General features: G+C 32.9%; 2 protein-coding genes across 2 annotated transcripts; one reads left to right on the top strand and one right to left on the bottom strand.

Moving 5' to 3' along the window:
- Positions 1-2,318: 2,318 nt before the first annotated feature.
- HELRODRAFT_168858 (hypothetical protein) lies at positions 2,319-10,990 on the top strand (the record flags this gene model as incomplete). Its single annotated transcript, XM_009014711.1, has 17 exons — positions 2,319-2,760; positions 3,189-3,310; positions 3,730-3,934; positions 4,223-4,366; positions 4,580-4,763; positions 5,389-5,564; positions 5,884-6,009; positions 6,359-6,577; positions 7,015-7,185; positions 7,406-7,553; positions 7,791-7,899; positions 8,081-8,302; positions 8,752-8,839; positions 9,311-9,423; positions 9,881-9,982; positions 10,266-10,358; positions 10,709-10,990. 17 exons carry the CDS (start codon positions 2,319-2,321, stop codon positions 10,988-10,990), a joined length of 2,946 nt encoding a protein of 981 aa, XP_009012959.1.
- A 3,139-nt stretch (positions 10,991-14,129) lies between these two features.
- Positions 14,130-18,881, bottom strand: HELRODRAFT_190667 (hypothetical protein; the record flags this gene model as incomplete). Its single annotated transcript, XM_009014710.1, has 8 exons — positions 14,130-15,282; positions 15,557-15,688; positions 16,184-16,298; positions 16,600-16,718; positions 16,858-17,151; positions 17,848-17,919; positions 18,207-18,494; positions 18,830-18,881. The coding sequence occupies 8 exons, from the start codon at positions 18,879-18,881 to the stop codon at positions 14,441-14,443; spliced, it is 1,914 nt and encodes a 637-aa protein (XP_009012958.1). The 3' UTR covers positions 14,130-14,440.
- Positions 18,882-20,148: the final 1,267 nt, after the last annotated feature.

The following is a 20,148-nucleotide window of genomic DNA, read 5'->3' as shown; positions in this document are numbered from 1 at the left end:
TAAACTCATATTTTGTGTATTGATTGTATGTATCAATTTTGTTTTCATTTCTTTGAACCTTTAATACTTATATTTTGTTGCACATGTAGTCACACTGATATAGTGATATAGTACTGATATAGTACATTACATTTTCCATCATTTTTCTGCTTTTTCGATTTTTATATAACTATTTTCACAAAATGTCCAAAGTGTTTTCTAAGCCACGTGTGTATGTGTGTGTGTGTGTGTGTGTGGTGTGTGTGTCTGTGTATGTGAGTGAGTGTGTGTATTTCTTTAAATTTACATCGCTAATTTGACTATTGCTGTTGTCGTTGCTTTTAATATTGTTGTTCATAATTTTAAATTGAGTTGTTAACGTTATTGTTGTTGCTGACGTTTGTGTTGTTTCAACCTATGATTGATTGATGTGTTGTTTTAACTCTGTTGCTATGGTCATCATTGTATTCATTAATGTCACTTTTGTATATAATTACTACATCAGGGGTGGGCAAACTTTTAAATGTGTGGGCCGCATTAAGAACTATTTTACTTTTAAAGGGCCGCAAATGTACTTATATAGCAATTTTTTCCACACGGAAAGAATTTTTTTAAGATTTGTGGCTTTTTTTTGGTCATAATGTCTGGCTACGACAATTTTTTTATTTTTTTTATAGAGAACAAGACCTCGCGGGTTTTGCCCTTTGCCCACCCCTGTATTACACTATTGTTATGTGTGATGTTGTTTGGTTTTTTAACTTTTATACTGCCAGAAACCCTAAAAAAAATTTGTGTAGTATTTTAATAATTTTATTGGCAATAATTCTTTCGTGAAAAAATTCTTTCTCGCTTTACACTTAACTGTTTTTTGAATTTTAAACAAGTTATTCATTCGTTTATTCATTTATTTATCTATTCATTTATTCTTCATTCATTCATTTTTTCATTCATCTATTCATTCATTCATCAATTCATTCATTCACTCATTTATTCGTTCGTTCGCTCGTTCATTCACTCATTCATTTTACTTAACTAAAAATCATTTCAGTTACTTATAAATGTTGTTTAAAAGTTTTCCAATAGGTCAATCAAAGATGTTACATAAAAGATGTTCTACTACTAATACTCCACTACATATAAAATTTTTTTTTTAATTCCTTATCAGTAAAATCTGTAGAACTTGTAAACGTTTATATAACTAGTTTTATTATCTTAACCTTTTATAAACATGAATAGCATATATGTGATTTAATGTACAAACATTATGCTTTCTTGGTGGAGGTTTCGTCTTGTTTTCAATCTCTCAATGATTTCAATCGATTCAATATGCTTAATCGTTTAATTTAATTTCACACATTTTAAGATTTCATTCGACTTTATACACTATTAATGCCCGTTTATAGTGTCTTTTGGCATTTTTTTTACAGTTTATCACTCTCTGTTTAGTATGTGAACCAATGATTTTTTGGTTTTTATGATGGCGAAAACGTTAACAGAGTTTTTGATTCTAAGTTTTTTTTATGATTTGCAATGTATACTTCGTAATATTTAACAGATTTTTTATATGAAATAATAATATTTTAAATAATAACTAAATAATTTTTAATTGAATATATGTTTGAATTGTTTTTTATTCTTAAATATTTCTTCTTTTTGCAATTATTTGAATATAATATCAATATTCAATAAAATTTAAAAAAATCGACGTAGTTTTACTTGGTAGAAAAAAATAAAAATATATAAATCAGAAAATGTATAAATAAAAGTAATTTAAATGTAACCGTTAGTTAGAAATAAACGCTGTCAACAAGGAATAGCATTCGTGAAGTCCTTGTGTCACTTGTTGAATGTCACCCCATTTCAACTACTACAAAGTGTTGAAGATCGGGTTTTGTAGAGGTCGATGGTCGCCAATATCCTGAAAGGATAAGGCACGAAAAATAAAGAGAAGAAATAAACCAAAATTTACAATCGATTTTTAGTCTTTGGTATCAATATTTGTTACGTCATTTGTTTTTGTTTTCACTTTAAATTTTGGTAGTGCGACTTTGTCAGTTTGATTGTGAACCAGTAAAAACGAATGGTACTCTATTTGAAAAAAATGTTAAAGGAAGTCTGGATGGTTCTAATTGGATATTTATTTTGAAGTTACAATTTTTAAATATTTCGAGATTCAATTAAGTCATTTCTAAAAAACAATTGAAAAAGTTAATATTTTTAGTCGATTCATTTGAATAATTTTAATTTTTGGTGACAACAAGACAAAATTACAAAATTTCAACTTTAAACCGTCGAAAAATCATCCGACCGAAAGTTACCAAAAATAAAACCTAAACAGAATGCCCCAGTACTCGAGCAGCGCCGAGCAGACCTGCACGAAGCCCTTACCTTACTCCCTTCTACAAAAAGAACCTGACTACGAAACATGTGAACCCCCATTAGACATCACCCTATTTGAGCACACACCTCTCTACTCTCTACTCTCCATACACACCAGATCAGCAATGAAGCAAGCCTTCGATATGATCAAAATTTTGAAGAATTTTGAATTCAAGAAAAGATCGTTTGTGGATCGGTCGACCTACCTCCATCACGTCATCAACCAAGCACCAATCATGTTCGAGAAATACTCAACTGTCATTGATTTGGTGCCCATTATTTACCAGTTGGTCTTGAAGGGTGTGAATGTGAATGCGCAGAATGTCTACGGCAACACCTGCATGCATCTGGCCTGTCTGAGACCTCACGCTGCAGAACTCTGCATTCACCTGCTCAGATTAGGTTGGTGGTGAGATTAGTTTTTCAAACATTTATAATATTCAGCTGTCTAGATCAGGGGTGGGCAAACGTTTTGCTGTGAGGGCCGCATTGAGAACTGTTTTACCTTTGAAGGACCGTTTATGTACTGAAATAGCAATAGTTTGCCCGCCCCTGGTCTAGATAGATGTTTATTGAATAAAAATGGATTGATTATTGATGGATACAATATTTTTTTTCTAATTTAATTGCAAATTTTGAATGAATGATTTTATTAGCTATGCATGAATCACTGAGATTTTTTAAATAAACAATTTCAAGAACTATCATTCACATTAAAACTGAGAGTTAGAACACAACAACTCCTCTGAACACCGTCAAACTATTCAAAAATTATCAAACTTCAAAATGTTTGAAACAGTTCAATGTTGCCAATCTGAAACAAAAAATAGGATGCGATCCGTGCATAGCGAACAAGAAGGGATGCCGAATTGTCTACACGCACCACAACCACGTCTTTAGGATGGTGAAGGGAGAGTCGTCAGTTAAGTCAGGCCTTTGGTACTCGGTTCAGGTTGACGAGTTTCGAAAAAATTATTTCCTAATTATTTGTTAATTATTTGTTAATTAATTTATTTGTATATGTGAGGAAGCTATACAGGTCAGAAGTTTTAATTTTACGGTTTGTTGGTGCTTCTTCTTAAAATTTGTTTTGAAATTCAGAGATTCGGCTGATTCGTGCAATAGTATAATTTTCGTTTTGTTTGTCTAATTACGTGATTGAAAATTAAATTCAGATCAACATATTCGTAACTTTCACGTTATAATTAAATTTTCACGCATTTAATAAAATAATTCATCACATAAAATTAATTTGAATGAAGTGTCTGGTAAACTTAATTTGTTTACTCAGAATTTTCCTTAACATTCAAGTAGCCAACTCATCAAAACGCAAGTATTCACTCAGGTCTATATTAAAAAATCTCTCTGTAGGCTGAGAATGTAGAAATGACGGAAAAGTTACTGCAATCCTGGTGTAGGGTGAACATCACACGTAAGAAACCTCTGTTGGAGTTAGCCGATGAGACGAGCAATGAGAAGCTGATGAAGGTCCTGCAGAAATACGCTCTCACAAATGAAGTCGTATGCGCCGCGTTTGCCTGTGATGTTCCACTCATGGCGTCCCTTGCTAAGAAGGGTTTCATGCTTTCACCGTTGTTTTAATTAAAAATTTTGATGCTGGTGATTTTTTTCGGAAATTTTTCTTTGTGTTGTTGCTTTTTAGTACTCGGGTGATTCATAATTTGATGTGTTCTCCGTTTATTTGTTCTATTGAATTTTTGTAGAATTTTTAGTTATCATTGTTAGTTAAATGTCAATGTGTTCGGGCAAATTGAATTTAGCTCTGACAATGCGTCTTTATTGCTTTTTCAGTGTTTTTATTTTGATATTAATAGACATGGTCTGAATATTTTCACTCGAATAGGTGCCATAAACTGGCAACAGCGAGACGGGGCCTACGACCTTCCGCGACCTCTGACCGTGGCTCTAGGGGAGTTGAGTCTCTGGAGTGAGGAGGTCATCAGCTATTTGATCGAGATGGGGGCAACTTCTATGAGTTCTTTCCTATGTCTGCTGTTTTTTTTTATTTAGTTGTGGAAAATTTAATTTGCTGATCCTTTTGTTTGAAATGCTATTCAAAGCAAATTATAAATGAAAACGTTTTTCAAATTTAAAAATTTTGTCAATTAGAAGTAGAAAATTAAAAATTGTTATTAATTATTTTGATAGTTTAACTTTTAATTTTAACAATAAAATAATTCAACAACCCAAAAACCAACAGCGGAGAAACAGGAATACGAAGAAGAATTTGAAAAAAGTGAATTCTACCAACTGGTTGAGCTAGCGACGATGGAGTCTCTGACGAAAGCGTCTGACTTGATCCTTGAGAAGAAAGTCAATTTGAAGCTAAAAAGTTTTCAGGAGCACAGGAAGCACTGGACTTACTTTCATTATGTCGTCTACAGGTCGGACCAACAGCATGTTACTTTTTCGTAATGTTGCTCAGTGGCGTTCCGTAACTTTTGTATGATTTAAAAATTGTCATTTAACTAAAATTTGACACTCAAAATGTTAGCACACAAATTTTGATCATGGCGAAACTGAACATCATTCACTAATAGAATGGGATCTCGTTTTGATGTATCTAAAACGTAGTGTGACAAAAATAAAACTCCCCATTAACTTTTCTTTACTATTGAGTTTTTCTAAATAAACTTTTACGTTACTTGCACAAACTTGGACCTGCACTCCCAACAACCTACCTGTCGTACGTACAAAAATGGAAGTAAGAGAAAACGCCGCATATTTTCCTAGTGGTCCCATGTTAGATTTTGTTTGTGCAGTTTGCATTTGAACCATCTCAACGCTCATTAACAACTCTAAACACGGCACTTTTACCTTCTAAGCTAACACGATAACTAATCAACATAACATATTATCCATTTAAGTATTTTTAAATGAAAGATTATGCTAAAATTAACTTTGCTTGTTATAATAGTCTCAATTACGGCATTTAAAATTTAAAAAATATTAGATAATTAGAATAAAACCAAACAGAAAAATAATTTTTTTCATAAAAACAACCACCAGACAAACAGTCCTACAAAGGTACGACAACGAGCTGTCCCGCTTGTTCACCCGTTGCATGTACAGGTTGGCCCTGGCGGGCATAGACGTGAATGCGAGAGCCCAAAACGGAGACACCGCCCTTCTGATAGGAGCTGCTGACAAGAACCAACAAACGCTGCACCACCTCATCCGAATGGGTTTGTTTGTCGGTGTTTGTATAGCAAAAATTATATTAACAATGGGGACATGGAGAATTGCTATAGTCGTTAATGTTTATGAGTATTTCTATAGCGTTTTTACATCATAAATGTTGCTGATATGAGCGAATGCTATCATTCAAGGCGTAGGTGATAGATAAACTACTTATATAACTTTTATTGTGATGATGACAATAATAAAAACGTCACAAATAAAGATTCCAAAAAATGAAAAAAAAACTCCAAATGTGAAACAAATATATAATTATTATAATAATTTCAATATTACCGACATTTTAAAATTATCAAACCGGAAAAGGTTGCGACTCGACGATACCGAACCGAAAGGGCGAATGTGTATCGATGGAGAAATATGCCGGTAGAGGAAAACTAGTACTGACCAAGAAATACCGGGAGGTCGATCTGCCAGGATTGCACGCTGCCGGTTTGTGCTGACGTATTTGTTGCGTAGTCACGTGGTTTGTGTAATAATCTGACGTCATTTGTGTGTGGTCATGTGATGCTTTTGTATGATGACTATTTGGATTTGTTTTAGGTTATAGAGTGTTATTTTGTAGTTAAGCGATGGTTTCATTTGTCCGTGTATTAATCTTTAGAGTAAAGTATGGTTTTATATTCGATTTTGATTAAATTTTTAGTATTATATTTTTTTAATATTATTAAAAATAAATTAAATTATATTTAAAATAAATAATAATAAAAAAAATTTAGCCATGTAAGGATATAAAATCCAATTAAAAGCCGCCAATCAAATTTGTAACACCATTCAAAAGTGAAGCACAACAACATCGTTATGGCCGAGAGGTGGCTGAACGCCTGGGCCCGTGTCAATTGCAAGGTGGGAGACAGAAAGCTGATGGATGTGGCCCAGTCCCGCAATCAGAGTGCCATGGTAGAACTTTTAAGGGGTTACCAACATATTAACGAATTCGTCTGTGCCACTCTAGCCTCTGACTATCAACAAGTCATGAATTATATTGCTCTGGGAGATGGTTGGTATGAAGAGATTTTACTTTTTTTATTCTGTTAATCAAACTTTGTTGGAGGCAGAAAAAATAACAGCTTGCAAGATATGCAATCATGTAACTCAAATTATGGATATGGAAAAAATTAGTTGCATGTTAGCTGTATGAATTAGAATGTTTTTTGATAGGTGTGGGATTGGTTTCATTGTGTTAATTTGGAAACATATCTTGAGGAGTTAGATTATTTTTAAAAATGTTGGCAACATTTTGTAATTGTTAGCATTAAGCTCCGATGTAATTGAAAATAGTACTGTAAATCTGAATAAATTAATAAATTTTGCTAATAGTAATTATATAGATATCTCTGAAAAAAAAACTAAAAAAAATGGTAAAACAAGTAAAAACAAATAAGTCACTATTAGTAAAACAAAGTTAAAAAATAAAAAAAACCTTACATGAACAAGGTTTGCGAAAAGTGAACGCAGTCGATCTCTACTTCCCAACTGGTTTCGTCCTGAACTACAGAGCAGAATTCATTCCTCGACCGATCATAGTCAGCGCCATCGTCCTATGCACACCTCAGATTGTGGAGTTTCTGCTGAAGTTTAATGCCAACCTCTCAAATCAGTATGAAGGTTGGGCTAGAATGATTTGAATGTTGAACGTTTCGGTATGAATCACAAGGCACACAGAATATAAGCTTACGTGAATTGGCGTGAATCCACGAACCAAATTTGATACATGTCTTAAGTGGCGATCTTTTCGCATTTGAACCTGGTCACTGCAGCAGAAGGAGCAGACGTCTTAACCATTCCACTATCTCGCCACCCATGATTGTTATTTATATTTATTCAGAAAAACCGCCTTGTGGCCCGTTGGCATTTTGGTCATTTCAGAACAACGTGTGTAACTCAATAACGTTGGTGGTTGTGAAGTACGCTGATATAACTCTAAGAGACGAGATTGGATGTACTATGCTGCATCGGATAGTCAGCAAGAATAGGTTGTATGTTTGTCTCTCCCTTTCTCTCCCTTTCTCTCTCTCTCTTTCACTCTCTGTCTGTGTGTCTATGTGTCTGTGTACGTGTGTTTGTTTGTATATGTGGGTTTTTGTGTGTTTGTTAATTACAAATTGTATTTACATTTAATACAAATTTATTTTCATTATTTACAAATTTATTTTCATTATTTACAAATTTATTTGCATTATTTACAATTCCTTTGCAAAAATTCTTTGCAGACCTCAATACAAGTTAGAAGTGGTGAGAGTCCTTCTGGAAAGATCCATCAACATTGCAGCCAGAGATGAAGATGGCCGGACTGCCAGGGATTACACCATCATGTATCCGGTACGTGGTCCAGTGGGATTTTATTTTTCCTGATTTTTTATTTTTTGTATTTTGTAGATTTTTTTGACAGTTTTTTGCTTCTAATCGGTCGGGATCTATTTGCATTTGAATCCAGTCACTGCAACAACGATGCCAGTTGTCTTAACCGTTACTCCTATTTATAAAGTCAAACAAACGCCAGGAAATCGAATTAGCTGAGTTAATACGGCAAGTCTTAGACGACTACGTCTTGGAGCTAGTGAAACTGGACAACGTAATTGAACTTGAACAACTTGTCCTAAACGACTACGATCACATTCTTGACATAAAAGATTCAACTAAGAAGAAGAATGCACTGGAGATTGCAGAGAATAAGCAATATTATGACATGCAGATGTTTCTCAAGAAGATTGATATTTATAAAGTTGGAAATTTTTTAAATTTTGGAAAAATTTGTTTAAAATATAGATAATCGTACTAGAAATCAATTTTTTTGAGTTTCGTGACTCCAATATTTTTTACGGTATGATATATTTTACTTGGCAGTTTGTATTTTCAATGGGTAACATTTTGCCACCATTGTTACAATAATTACGGTTTTAAAATTTTTATTTAATGAAAAATTAATTATAGGTAACAAAATCCTCAAATTAGTTAACAATCCCATTAATATTTTTTAAATTTAACCGTTTATTTTCAACCAATATAATAATAATAATAATTTGAAAACCAAATTTCAAAATATTACCTCCAAACTATTTCAAAATAATTTTAAATACGAACAAAAACAGATAAAAGAAATGAAGTAAAAAAATTTTTATTCAATTTCAAATTAATAGGAATTTAAAACATCTTTCAAATCGAACCTACTAGAAAGAGATTAGCATATTGCAGAAGGCAGTGATTGAAGGTGACACGGTGGCAGTTTCAAAACACGCCATGGAGAAGAAATGCGCCCAATGTAAGCCTTTCATGAACTTTTTCCATGTTTCAAATTCTCGATCAAGACTTCGCTTTTTTCAGTTCACTTTTTTCCATATTTAACAAAGAATTTCACCTGGCAACACATGTAACAACAAAATATAAACACACACATAAACAATTATATATATATATATATATATATATATATATATATATATATATATATATATATATATATATATATATATATATATATACAGAAACATTATCCTCATAAACTTGAACATATGCAACTACAAAAACTTTACTATATTTCACTCCAATGACAACAACAAAATTATGATTATGAAAAAAAAACGCTTTCAAACATTTCTAAACGACAATGAAAGATGAAAACTTCACACATCACTAACAACACAACAACGGCATCTGTATAACTCGAGGAAACAAACCACACATAAACTTCACAACAGTCTCAAGCAAACAACGACAAAATTCCACAAACTAGGCACGGACATGGGTGGGAGGACACTACTCCACCTGGCTGTCTTGCACGAAAGATTGGAAATCATCAAGTACTTGCTGGATCATTTCCCTGGCCTCATCAATAGAACTGATAACGTTAGTTGCCGTATCAAATTGTCTAAGTCTTGTCTAGCCTTGTGTTTAACTATCTGAAAGTAAGCTCGTCTGGTCTTTAACCATTGGAGGGTAAACTGTATAAAGAACACGTTTCCTCCAGTCAACTCTGTTCGGCGTCTGTCTCAGCAACGCTCCCATTTTTAAATTTGATATTAACATAAATCTTTTTTTTCTATTCTCTCTTTCTCTCTCTCTCTTTTTCTCTTTTTCGCTTTCTCTCTCTTTCTCTCTCTCTCTCTTTTTCTCTCTTTAACATTTCTTGATGTTAAAAACAACAGACACCCATTATATTCAAAAGGACGTAATTCAAAGCATCTCACAGAGTGTATGCATGTGTTAGGCGGAGATCTCCTTACATTCGAACCCAGTCCCCACGACATCAGTGCCAGGCATTTAAACCATTAACACCATCGCATTATTAATGAATGATTGACAGCTTGGTAGGACCGCCCTACATTATTGCGTCTGTTTGAAAGACCGCATTAATATTTGGCCGCCACTACAAGATGCCGGGGCAGATCCCGCTATTGCTGATGCCGTATGTGGTTGTATATTTTTGTTTGTTTGTATGTTTGTGTGTATGTTTGTATGTTTGTGTGTATGTTTGTCTGTATATTTTTGAATGTTTTTGTATTTTTGCCTGTTAGTTTGTATGTTTGTTTGTATGTTTGTTACATGTTTGTGTGAGTGTATGATTGTGTGTATGTTTGTTTGTATATTTTTGTTTGTTTTTATATTTGTGTTTGTTAGTTTGTATGTTTGCTTGTATGTTTGTTTGTTTGTATGTTTGTTTGTTATTGTTCTTTTATAATCCACATTAGAACAATTTGACGGTGTATGACTACGTAAAACAGTTGAAAAATCCAGTTCCGTTGTCAGCCAAGAGCAAATCCAGGCAGTGGAGAAATTATACGGTTTTTGTTTTAAACTTTCAATCCAATTTGTTGAATTACTTTCTGTCTGTGTGTGTTTATTTGTTTGTTTGTGTGTGTGTGTGTGTGGTGTGAGTGTGTGGTGATTGTGTGTATGTGTTTGTGTGAGTGTCATATGAAACAATGAACATATTCAACTGATGAACTTATTTGATGATTTGATGTTACTAATAAATCAACTCCAGATGAGTCTCGGTACAATTTTCGGCTCATTTTTAAATTTATCCAGTATTATATTTTTTGTTTTTTCTTCAAATAGTAATTTTTCACATTGGTTAGATCCAAATTCACAATTATTTTTAAAACGCAACCACCAAACCTCACCCGACCAGCCATCATTTGAGTTAATCGAGCTCGAAAAGAACCTCTTATACACGAATCTGGAGAACGAAAAGCCTGCCACAAACAAGAATAACAAACGCTCGGCTGTCTTCATCCAGGATATAGCGGATGCGATGGAGTTGAAGCAGGAGTATTTGATGGAGATGATACAGAAGCCTTCGGCCATGACTGTACAACAGCAGCAGCAGTTTTCTGAGATGTTGTCACAAGTACATAGTGAGGCCTATGACGACGACGCTGATGATGAAGGCATTGAAGATGGTGGTGGATGATGATGATTGTGGTGATGATGATGTAAAGATGATGATGATTTTGGTGATGACGATGATGATTGTAGTGATGATGATGTTTGTGATGATGATGATGATGATTGTAGTGATGATGTTTGTGATGATGATGATGATGATTGTAGTGATGATGATGATTGTGGTGATGATGATGATGATGATGATAACATAATGATAAGATGATGATGGTGGTGGTGGTGCTAATTGTCAAAAAATGGCGGGTAATGATGAAAATTATTTTGATAAGGAGCCGAAAATGATGTGATATCGGAATGATATATGATATGATATAATATGATGATATGATATATGATATAATATGAAATGATGTGATATGATATGATATCGGCTAATGATGGTAAAAGTGGTGACGAAAGGATGATGATAAAAATGATATACCAACAAACCTGGAGATGAGGATTGATTTAGAACATGGCAAGCATTTCAAATAAAGACAATGACGACGATGATGTTGAGCAAACATTTTTTCACTTACATTAAATTTCATGATTGGAAGATGATTTAATTTTGGATAGAGTGTGTTGGATGGGTGATAGATACATCAATTCGAACGCTTATAGTAGCGTAAGTTTAGTTTAGGCGCAGCATATTGTTATTGCTGTTGGAGATTTATGAATATTTTTAGTCGATGTTTTGCTTAATACTTTTTTTTATTAAAATTTGTGAATTTTAAAAAATGAAAAATAAAATTGGTTAAAAAATTATTTGGCAATTCTCAATATGGATAACCTGCTGGAAACCGTTTTGCAATAGAAAGTGATTAGAATGGGGTAATAGTAATGATCTAGCTTAACAGTTTTCGTAACTATCATCATGATCGTCGTGCGAACAAAACTAGAATATTTTTTTTAATAATTCATTTTTTATAAATACAACAAATTATAGTATCGTCCGTATGAAAAAACAAAATTCATGAACAACGAACAATAAATACGTTCACGGTATTGTGTTTGTGTGTGTATTTTGTGTTCATAATCTGTATGTATATATACACATGAGTGTATGTGTCTGCGTATGTTTTCTGTGTGTATGTGTGTGTGTGTGTGTGTGTGTGTGTGTGTGTGTCTGTACGTATGTATGTCTGTGTGTGCGTATGTGTGCGTCTGTATGCGTGTGTCCAAGTATTATCATATTTGTTTTTATATAAAACCCTGCTAAACGAAATAACAATGAATTGATAACATATCAATAATTACAATATATATATACATATATGAGTGTGTGTATGTGTGTGTGTGTGTGTGTGTGTGTGTGTGTGTGTGTGTGTGTGTGTGTGTGTGTGTGTGGGTATGTGGGTGTGTGTGTTTGATATATCATCTAGGAAAGAATATCGTTATTACAATCATGTATCATTCCTTAAATTGCAATACCAATATCAAAATGATATGAAAGTAGTAATTAGTAATGATGATCATAGTAACAGTAATGGTAATAATGATGATAATGTTGTTGTTGTTGTTATTGTTGATGATGAAGATGATAACGATGACGATGATAATGATGATGATGATGAACCAGTGAAACTTCAAAGTTTTATCACATTACGTATATTTTCCGCAAACTTACAAACACCTAAATAAATGGATGCATGAATGAAGGAAGATTAAAATGAACGATTGAATGAAAGATTGGTTGATTGATTGATTAACTGATTGTTTGGTTAATTGATTAATTTAATTAATTAATTAATTAATTAATTAATTAATTAATTAATTAACGAACAAACGAGCGAATGAATAAATGAAAGAACGAATGAATGAATGAATGAAAGAACGAACGAACGAACGAACGAATGAATGAATGAATGAATGAATGAATGAGTGAATAAAAAAAGAATGAATGAATGAACGAATGAAGGAATAATAAAGCAACCAAATATATATCTATCCGTTTTACCACAGATTCAAAATATCGAAATCAGATTTTGCTTTATATTCATATATTCACTTTCAGAAACTAAAAACTCATATCAAAATAACCATATTTATAAATTTACCCATAGAAATGAAATGACGAACAATTTAAATTCACACACACACACATCATTCATTGCATCTTGTATGTATTGATACTAAATCAATGTATTTTTTAACGGTCCTTTTATTCTTTAAAACATTCATCGAATTCCATTGCTTCGATCACGTTATTGAGTTCTTTATTTAAGTCCTTTTTCCAGCTAACCTTTCTTTGTAAAATTCTTAATTTAAGTTCTAATTTATGAAACCAAGCCATCATTTTACATTTCAAAATTATAATGAGTTAATTCGTTTGAACAAAAACATAAACAACATTCAAAAACAAAAAATAAACAATATATAAAAATACAAACAAACAAACAGACAAACAAACAAACAAATAAACAAACAGACAGACGACACACCAATACATTACAAACACACTCGTAAAGAGTCATTTAACACTTCAAATCTCATTGTACTGATAATAACACTATAAAATAAAAAAGTTATTACTAAACATAACGAAACATAACACTTACTTAATGATATTTATGAAAAAAAAAATAATGATGAGTTTAAAATATCGTAGTCTGCTATAAATTTTGAGTTTTGATATATCTTATAAATACATAGCGAAGAAAACAAATTGTTTGTACAGCATCATATCAACCGTTCATACAAAACTAAATTGTTTTTGACGATATGTATTAAAAACGAAAGCTTCTTAAAAAAATATGCACATCCGGGCCCTAACGGATGGGGGGGTGTAGGGTTGCACCACCACCGGACCAGAAAAAGAAAAAATACGGAAGATCCGGTGTCAAATATAGTAATAAAGTGAACATAAACTATCTCCAACTTGATAATTATTATAAACATTTGCCCAACCAAAAAGAGAATAGATGGGAATTAGCAGAAAACAAGGTCAGGTCACCAACTTTAGAGTTTAAAAATATCAGTCTTGCGGATTTAATGACGGATCTGGAATTTTGTCAGATCCGTCACTATATCCGGAAAACTGAATGACAATAATATAAATAATAATAATGATATTATTACTTATTGTAAATTGTGATTAGTTAGGGTTATATTAAAAAACACGACTGATTTGCTGGTTTTGCTTCTTGATTTTAAGAAACTGATTGATTTATTGATTGATTCATTGATTGATTCATTGATTGATTCATTAATTAATTAATTCATTCATTCATTCATTCATTAATTCATCAATTCATTGAATTGAATGGATGACCGATGCTTTAACGTTGTGTTAGATTAGATTAAACTGACTGAGTATTAATAGTGAGGATTTAAAAAGATGAAAAACAAAAATAAAAATTTATCAATTATTATTCTTACAAAATATATTCGCTATAAATAATGAAATAAATCTACAACTAAAACAAACAAACAGACTACAACAGATGATAATTGTTTGATAATCTCAACAAAATGATCAGACTTGCTGCAACAAATTATTATTGTTGTTGTTGTTATTATTGTTATGAAGGAGTGGATGCTGATGTTGCTGAAGATGTTGCTGTTGCAGAAGGAACTGTTGCTGTTGTTGCTGCAACTGGTTTTTTTGTTTTTGAGACGACGAAAGCGACGAGGCCGATGATGGGATGTGATGGTACTGATTGGTTGACAGGTGTGGCGGGTTGTACTGGTGCTGCGGGGTGAACTTGCTGGCGTGTGGTTGCTCGTTTGAGGAGTACGATGCCTCCTGCAACGATGGAGTGTTTAGGGGGCGGTAACAGGGCAGGCCCTCAACGTGGGTCGGTGAGGGGTTAATTTCGGATGGGGCGACCATTTGGTTGTTGTCAGGATTGTTGTTGTTACTGTTGTAATAGTAGTTTGGATACTGTCTGGCCATTTGCTGTTGTTGCTGCTGATAATGGTAATAATCATCCGTGCAGTGTTGTTGGTTTTGTTGCTGAAGGAATAATTGTTGTTGCGAGTTCAATTGCTGTTGTGGTGGCAGTGGCGGCTTTTGAAACTTCTGTGGCTGTTGATCCTGTGAAAAATGCGTCATTAAATTTGGCGAGCAGTTCGTGGCAGCTGGCATGCCTGACCCGGGACGAATGGAGGTTGAACTTTGACCTATGCACGTGACTATGGGTTTTCCAGAAGGGTAGGTTGCTTCATGCGTCGATGAGGATGAAATTTTCTTGCAACAAAGGACGAGGATGATGATGAAGACGATGACGCCGACGACAAGAGTGGCAATGATTCCGAGAACGAAGTGGGAGCCAGGATTCAACATGTCGGACATGGACTGCCAGTCACTGCCTTCACCTTTGTCAGTGTCAAAGTTTATTGGGTGATCAGTTTGTGATTTATTTGGTGGTAATTATTCTATCAGTGAACGTGTTCAATTATAACTAATGCAAAACGTATCATTAAAAAATTTTGAAAAAACCGTCATAAAAACTAAAATGTTTCCAATTTAAAAACCAAAAATGCATTTGCTACACTAATACTGACTCTATCTTTCATAAAAGAAACACGATTTCGCCAAAAAGTAATTTCGAAAAAAATATAAAATTTTGAAAAATAAAATTTGCTCTACCGTGAAGTCCACTAAGAAAAACAGTTTTCTGAAGTGGAGTACTTGCCAACGAGGGATCGACATGGAAGCAGATGTACATCCCGTAATCCGAGGGACGAACGGATGGGATGGTCAGACGGTTGATCACAACTCCTTGACCAATTTTTTCGAAAAATTTGGTTAAGTATAAAATTATTTGATTACTACATTCAATTATCGTTCATAATATGATAATTAAAAAATGATAATTATTATCATCAAATTTAACACTTTTAATAAACCCGTGTTTGTTTGCAAATATAACCTCAGGCTAAAATTATTTTTCAATTTAAGTTATACTATTTATTAAAATGTAACAAAATTTCTTGTTCCTTAATCTACGAAGAAATAATAAAAATAAAAATAGTTGTTTAGAATCACAATTAACAATTTCTTCTTAATTTCTTAGAATTATCAACAACAGACACACGTGCAAATATGTATGCATTCAAGAATTGGGATTTTTCCGCATTCAAACCCAGTAAAACTACAACATCTACAACACCAGCGCCAGGCACCTTAACCATTACACTATCCACTGAAACATCCATAATATTTTAGAAAGTTTTAAATTAGTAATTAAAAAAAAAGAAAAAAGAAAATTGTAACTTTCTGTCGGGTGTTGAAATGTCTCTCCCCTTAAGAATAGGTACTGCTGGTTGCGGAAAGTGATTGTTCCTTCTGCCTCGTCTCCGTTTGAGGACGTTGTCAACGGCTTGCCCCACTGATTTTTATTTAATTTTTTTCAATTTTGTTTCATTTTATTCATTATTTGATGAGGAAATTTACTGATTTTTATGACTAAAATTACATCATGTTATTTAGTTCGCCAATCTGAATTTTTTGTTAATTAAAAACTCAAATATCCGAAAACTGAAATTGAAATTTTAATAGTTGTGAAAATTCTAAAAAATAGATCATGTGATAAGAGTAAAATTATCAATAAATAATAATAAAAACTACATATTAAAAAAAAATAATAATATTTTTTATGGGGAAAGTTCCTCCACTCAGCAGAAACCAACCTGTAAATCGTGTGGCTTGACGTTTGCAGCGGCACATTCAAAGGAGGCAGACTGTCCCACATCAGCTGAAACATTCTTCATGTAACTATCAAGAAAGTATGGTACTATTTCGCCACTATCTGTTCAATGAATTTGAAAAAATTAACATTTGAAAAAAAAATCTACACTAAATTATTATTGCCTTATTGTTTTATTGCAATTCTTTTACAATTTTAGTGAAGTTTTTAGATTAAAATAATTCATTAAAACCATATTGACCTTCGACGGTTAGCGTATAATTGAAATTAGTTTTGCCGGCAACATTCCAAAGCTGGCACATATAGACACCAGAGTCTGTGACTTTAGCGTGTTTGATGACCAGCTTGTTGGTCTCGTTCCTCAGACCGGCCAACATCTGACTGAGTTCTTTCTCGCTGAGTTGGACGTTGTTTTTGAACCAGGTGATGGAAGGGGTAGGTCGGCCCGTCCCGTCACACGACAGGGCCACTCTCTCTCCCGATTGCACCGTTACGAAGCCTGTTTCGGAGATTTCGCTCAAGAACCACGGTTTGACTGGTTGCCAAGTTAAATTTTTATTATATTTTGAATTTTAGGTATACATATACTTATTAATGCATGTTTTTATATGAATGAAAAAACTACTTTCTCACTTTCTCTGCTTATTTATTCTATATAATTATTTTTAAATATGCACTCGTTAACTTATTAATCAGTCTCCCATTTTATGAAAATAATCAAAATTTCAAAAAATGTTAAAAAATATTTCAAAATAACTCAGTGTAGTAGTTTTCATCAGGTGCGTTTGGTTTTAATTATAGCCGCTATTTAATGGCACATCTCTGAAATTAAGACTATCACATATCAGCGCGTGAGTAGGGCTTCTAAAGCTAAGCAAATGTGCACGTTGAACATGCACAGACTCTAAGGCGTTTGTGGCTTATTTGATACTAATTAGATGAGGTTGAAATAACTCGCCGACAGCTCTTTTTCCAAACATTTTAAAGTTGTAGTGATGGAAAAAACTGCTAATATATTTTATTATAAGATTTTACTTTTACTAGAATTTTAAAATGTAATAGATAAAGTTGGCAAATGAACAAAAAAAAAACAAGAAACCAACAGAAAATATTTTTCAAACTAAATTAGTTCAAAATAATTCACTATGAATTAAGATAAAATAAATAAAGTTAAAATGAAATTTAACAAATTTGATACTGAAAAATTATAAGTAATCAATCAGTAACTTACTATCCTTCCCCTTCAATTTTTCCAACGTTTTAATGGTGACGGATGATTTTTGAGGTGGGACCGTGTTGGGATCTGCAGTGGGATCAATTGTTTCTTTGAGTAATTTAAAGAGATTGACAATGACGTTAATATTCATAATTATCTTTTGTAAAACCTAGATTAATATAAAAGTTATAATAACACGTAAATTAACCAACATTTCGACTAATTCGGAAGCCAAACTAATTAAAACAGAAATAACTTATTCAACATGAACATAGAGCCAAGAAAATGAAAGACAAAAATTAACACACGCACGTGAAGAAAAACTCCGAATAAATTAAACAAAACGAAAAGCAAAAACGAAATTCCAATCCTACCATGAACGTAGAGTAAAAACTGCGCCCTTTCCGTTCCCCTCCCAGTAACAGTCTTACATTCATAGAATCCGGAATCTTCTTCCGTCATATTTAAGACGAAAAGATGTTTCCCGGTCATGTTGTAACTCTTTTCCCAATTCTGAATGGTCACTTTATCCTTCTCCCAGTTGTAATGGGGTGAGTCGTATTTCGAGAGCGAGCCCGCGGATATAGAGGGGCATGTTAGTTTGACCTGTGACCCGCTGCTGTGCACATGAGTTTTGTACGGTGGTTGGATTCTTTCGGCGTCTGTACGTGTGGATGGTTTTTAGGGTTTTTGTTTATCATAACCGTTGGATGATAAATTGTAACATTGTTTATTTATCATTTATTTATTCAATTTTATTTATTCATTAATTTTTAATTAAAAATTTATGATAGTTTACTAAAATGAATGTTGCTTTTATTCAAATTTATATTCATTTTTGCGGGTTCCACTGTTCATAATTATCATTTCAAATTGCTTGGTGATGACGTGATGATGAATTTTCAATTTAAAGACCAAAAATATGATTATAAGAATGACGACGCTTAATGAAGCAACGATGGTTATTAAAAGAATTCAAAATATAACCGTTGACGACCTCGATGATGTCGTAGAAATGATGATGACGACGACGATGAGGATGAAGTCATAATAACGATGACTACGATGATAATAATGACAACTAAATCATAAAAAAGCCACTAATAGTATTATCATAGCATCTACTTTTAAAGAACTGAACATAGCAGAGCAAAGACATCATCAACCTAGCATACAGCACTATCATGACATAAAATCCTTTATCACCATCACCTAATAACAACGTTAACGATGCTATGGGGCTGTCTAAAAAATTTTTTAAATTTGACCAGAAAAAAAAACTGAATTGTGAAACGTACGTCAAGTCGGATGGCGCTAATAAGGAGAAAAATTTTTCCATGTCAAGTTGGCTGGGATGAGAATATGAAACACGGTGCGAAATTTGAACCGTTGCTAATAAGATAGGTTGGTTTTTGTTAGATTTCAATTTAATTTTAATAAATACAAAAAGTCTTAAATTGAACTGCAGTAAAACATACACATGCATTCCACAGTGTGTAACTAAACCAATAAAAATACATGTCTAAACATATCTATACTGTATTATATAAAAACAATGATACAAACACAGTAGCAACAAAACATAAACATACATCGGAGTGAACAACCATGTAGACATAGATCAAACTAAACAGCAATGATTATAGAAATTCACATGAACAACAATGGTTTATTAACATCTTTATGAACAGCACCAGCAATGTTTTTAATGATTGACGTCATCACATCTAGCAACTGAGACACAATTGACATGAAAATTTATGCCAAAGATTGCAAAAAACAAAAATACGTAAATAAAAAAAGAGAACAGTTTCGTTTAAATTTTAAACCTTAAAACATAAAAAAAACATCAGCTGCAACCAAGAATGTTTTTGTAAGAAAATAGTTTTAACAGAAAAGTCAACATCGTCAACAACAACATCATCAACAAAGTCATCAACAACATTATCAACAGCAACATCAACAACACCAACATCATCAACAATATCATCAACAACAACATCATCAACAACAACATCATCAACAACAACATCGTCAACAAAGTCATCAACAACATCATCAACAGCAACATCAACAACAGCAACATCATCAACAAAATCATCATCAACAGTATCGTCAACAACAACATCATCAACAAAATCATCATCAACAACATCATCAACAACATCATTATTATCAACAACAACAGCAACAAGACCATCAATAACATTAGCAAAACATTGATCTAAATAAATATAAACATATACGTACGTTAACAAAACATGGCCAGTATTTTAAGAGATAAACATCGGCAGCGTACATCAATTAAACAAAATC

This window comes from Helobdella robusta (genome assembly GCF_000326865.2).
Source record: "Helobdella robusta unplaced genomic scaffold HELROscaffold_14, whole genome shotgun sequence".
In the NCBI taxonomy this organism is placed as follows: Eukaryota; Metazoa; Annelida; class Clitellata; order Rhynchobdellida; family Glossiphoniidae; genus Helobdella; species Helobdella robusta.
Note: the sequence above shows the minus strand (reverse complement) of the source record. Positions and strands in the feature narration are given on the sequence as shown.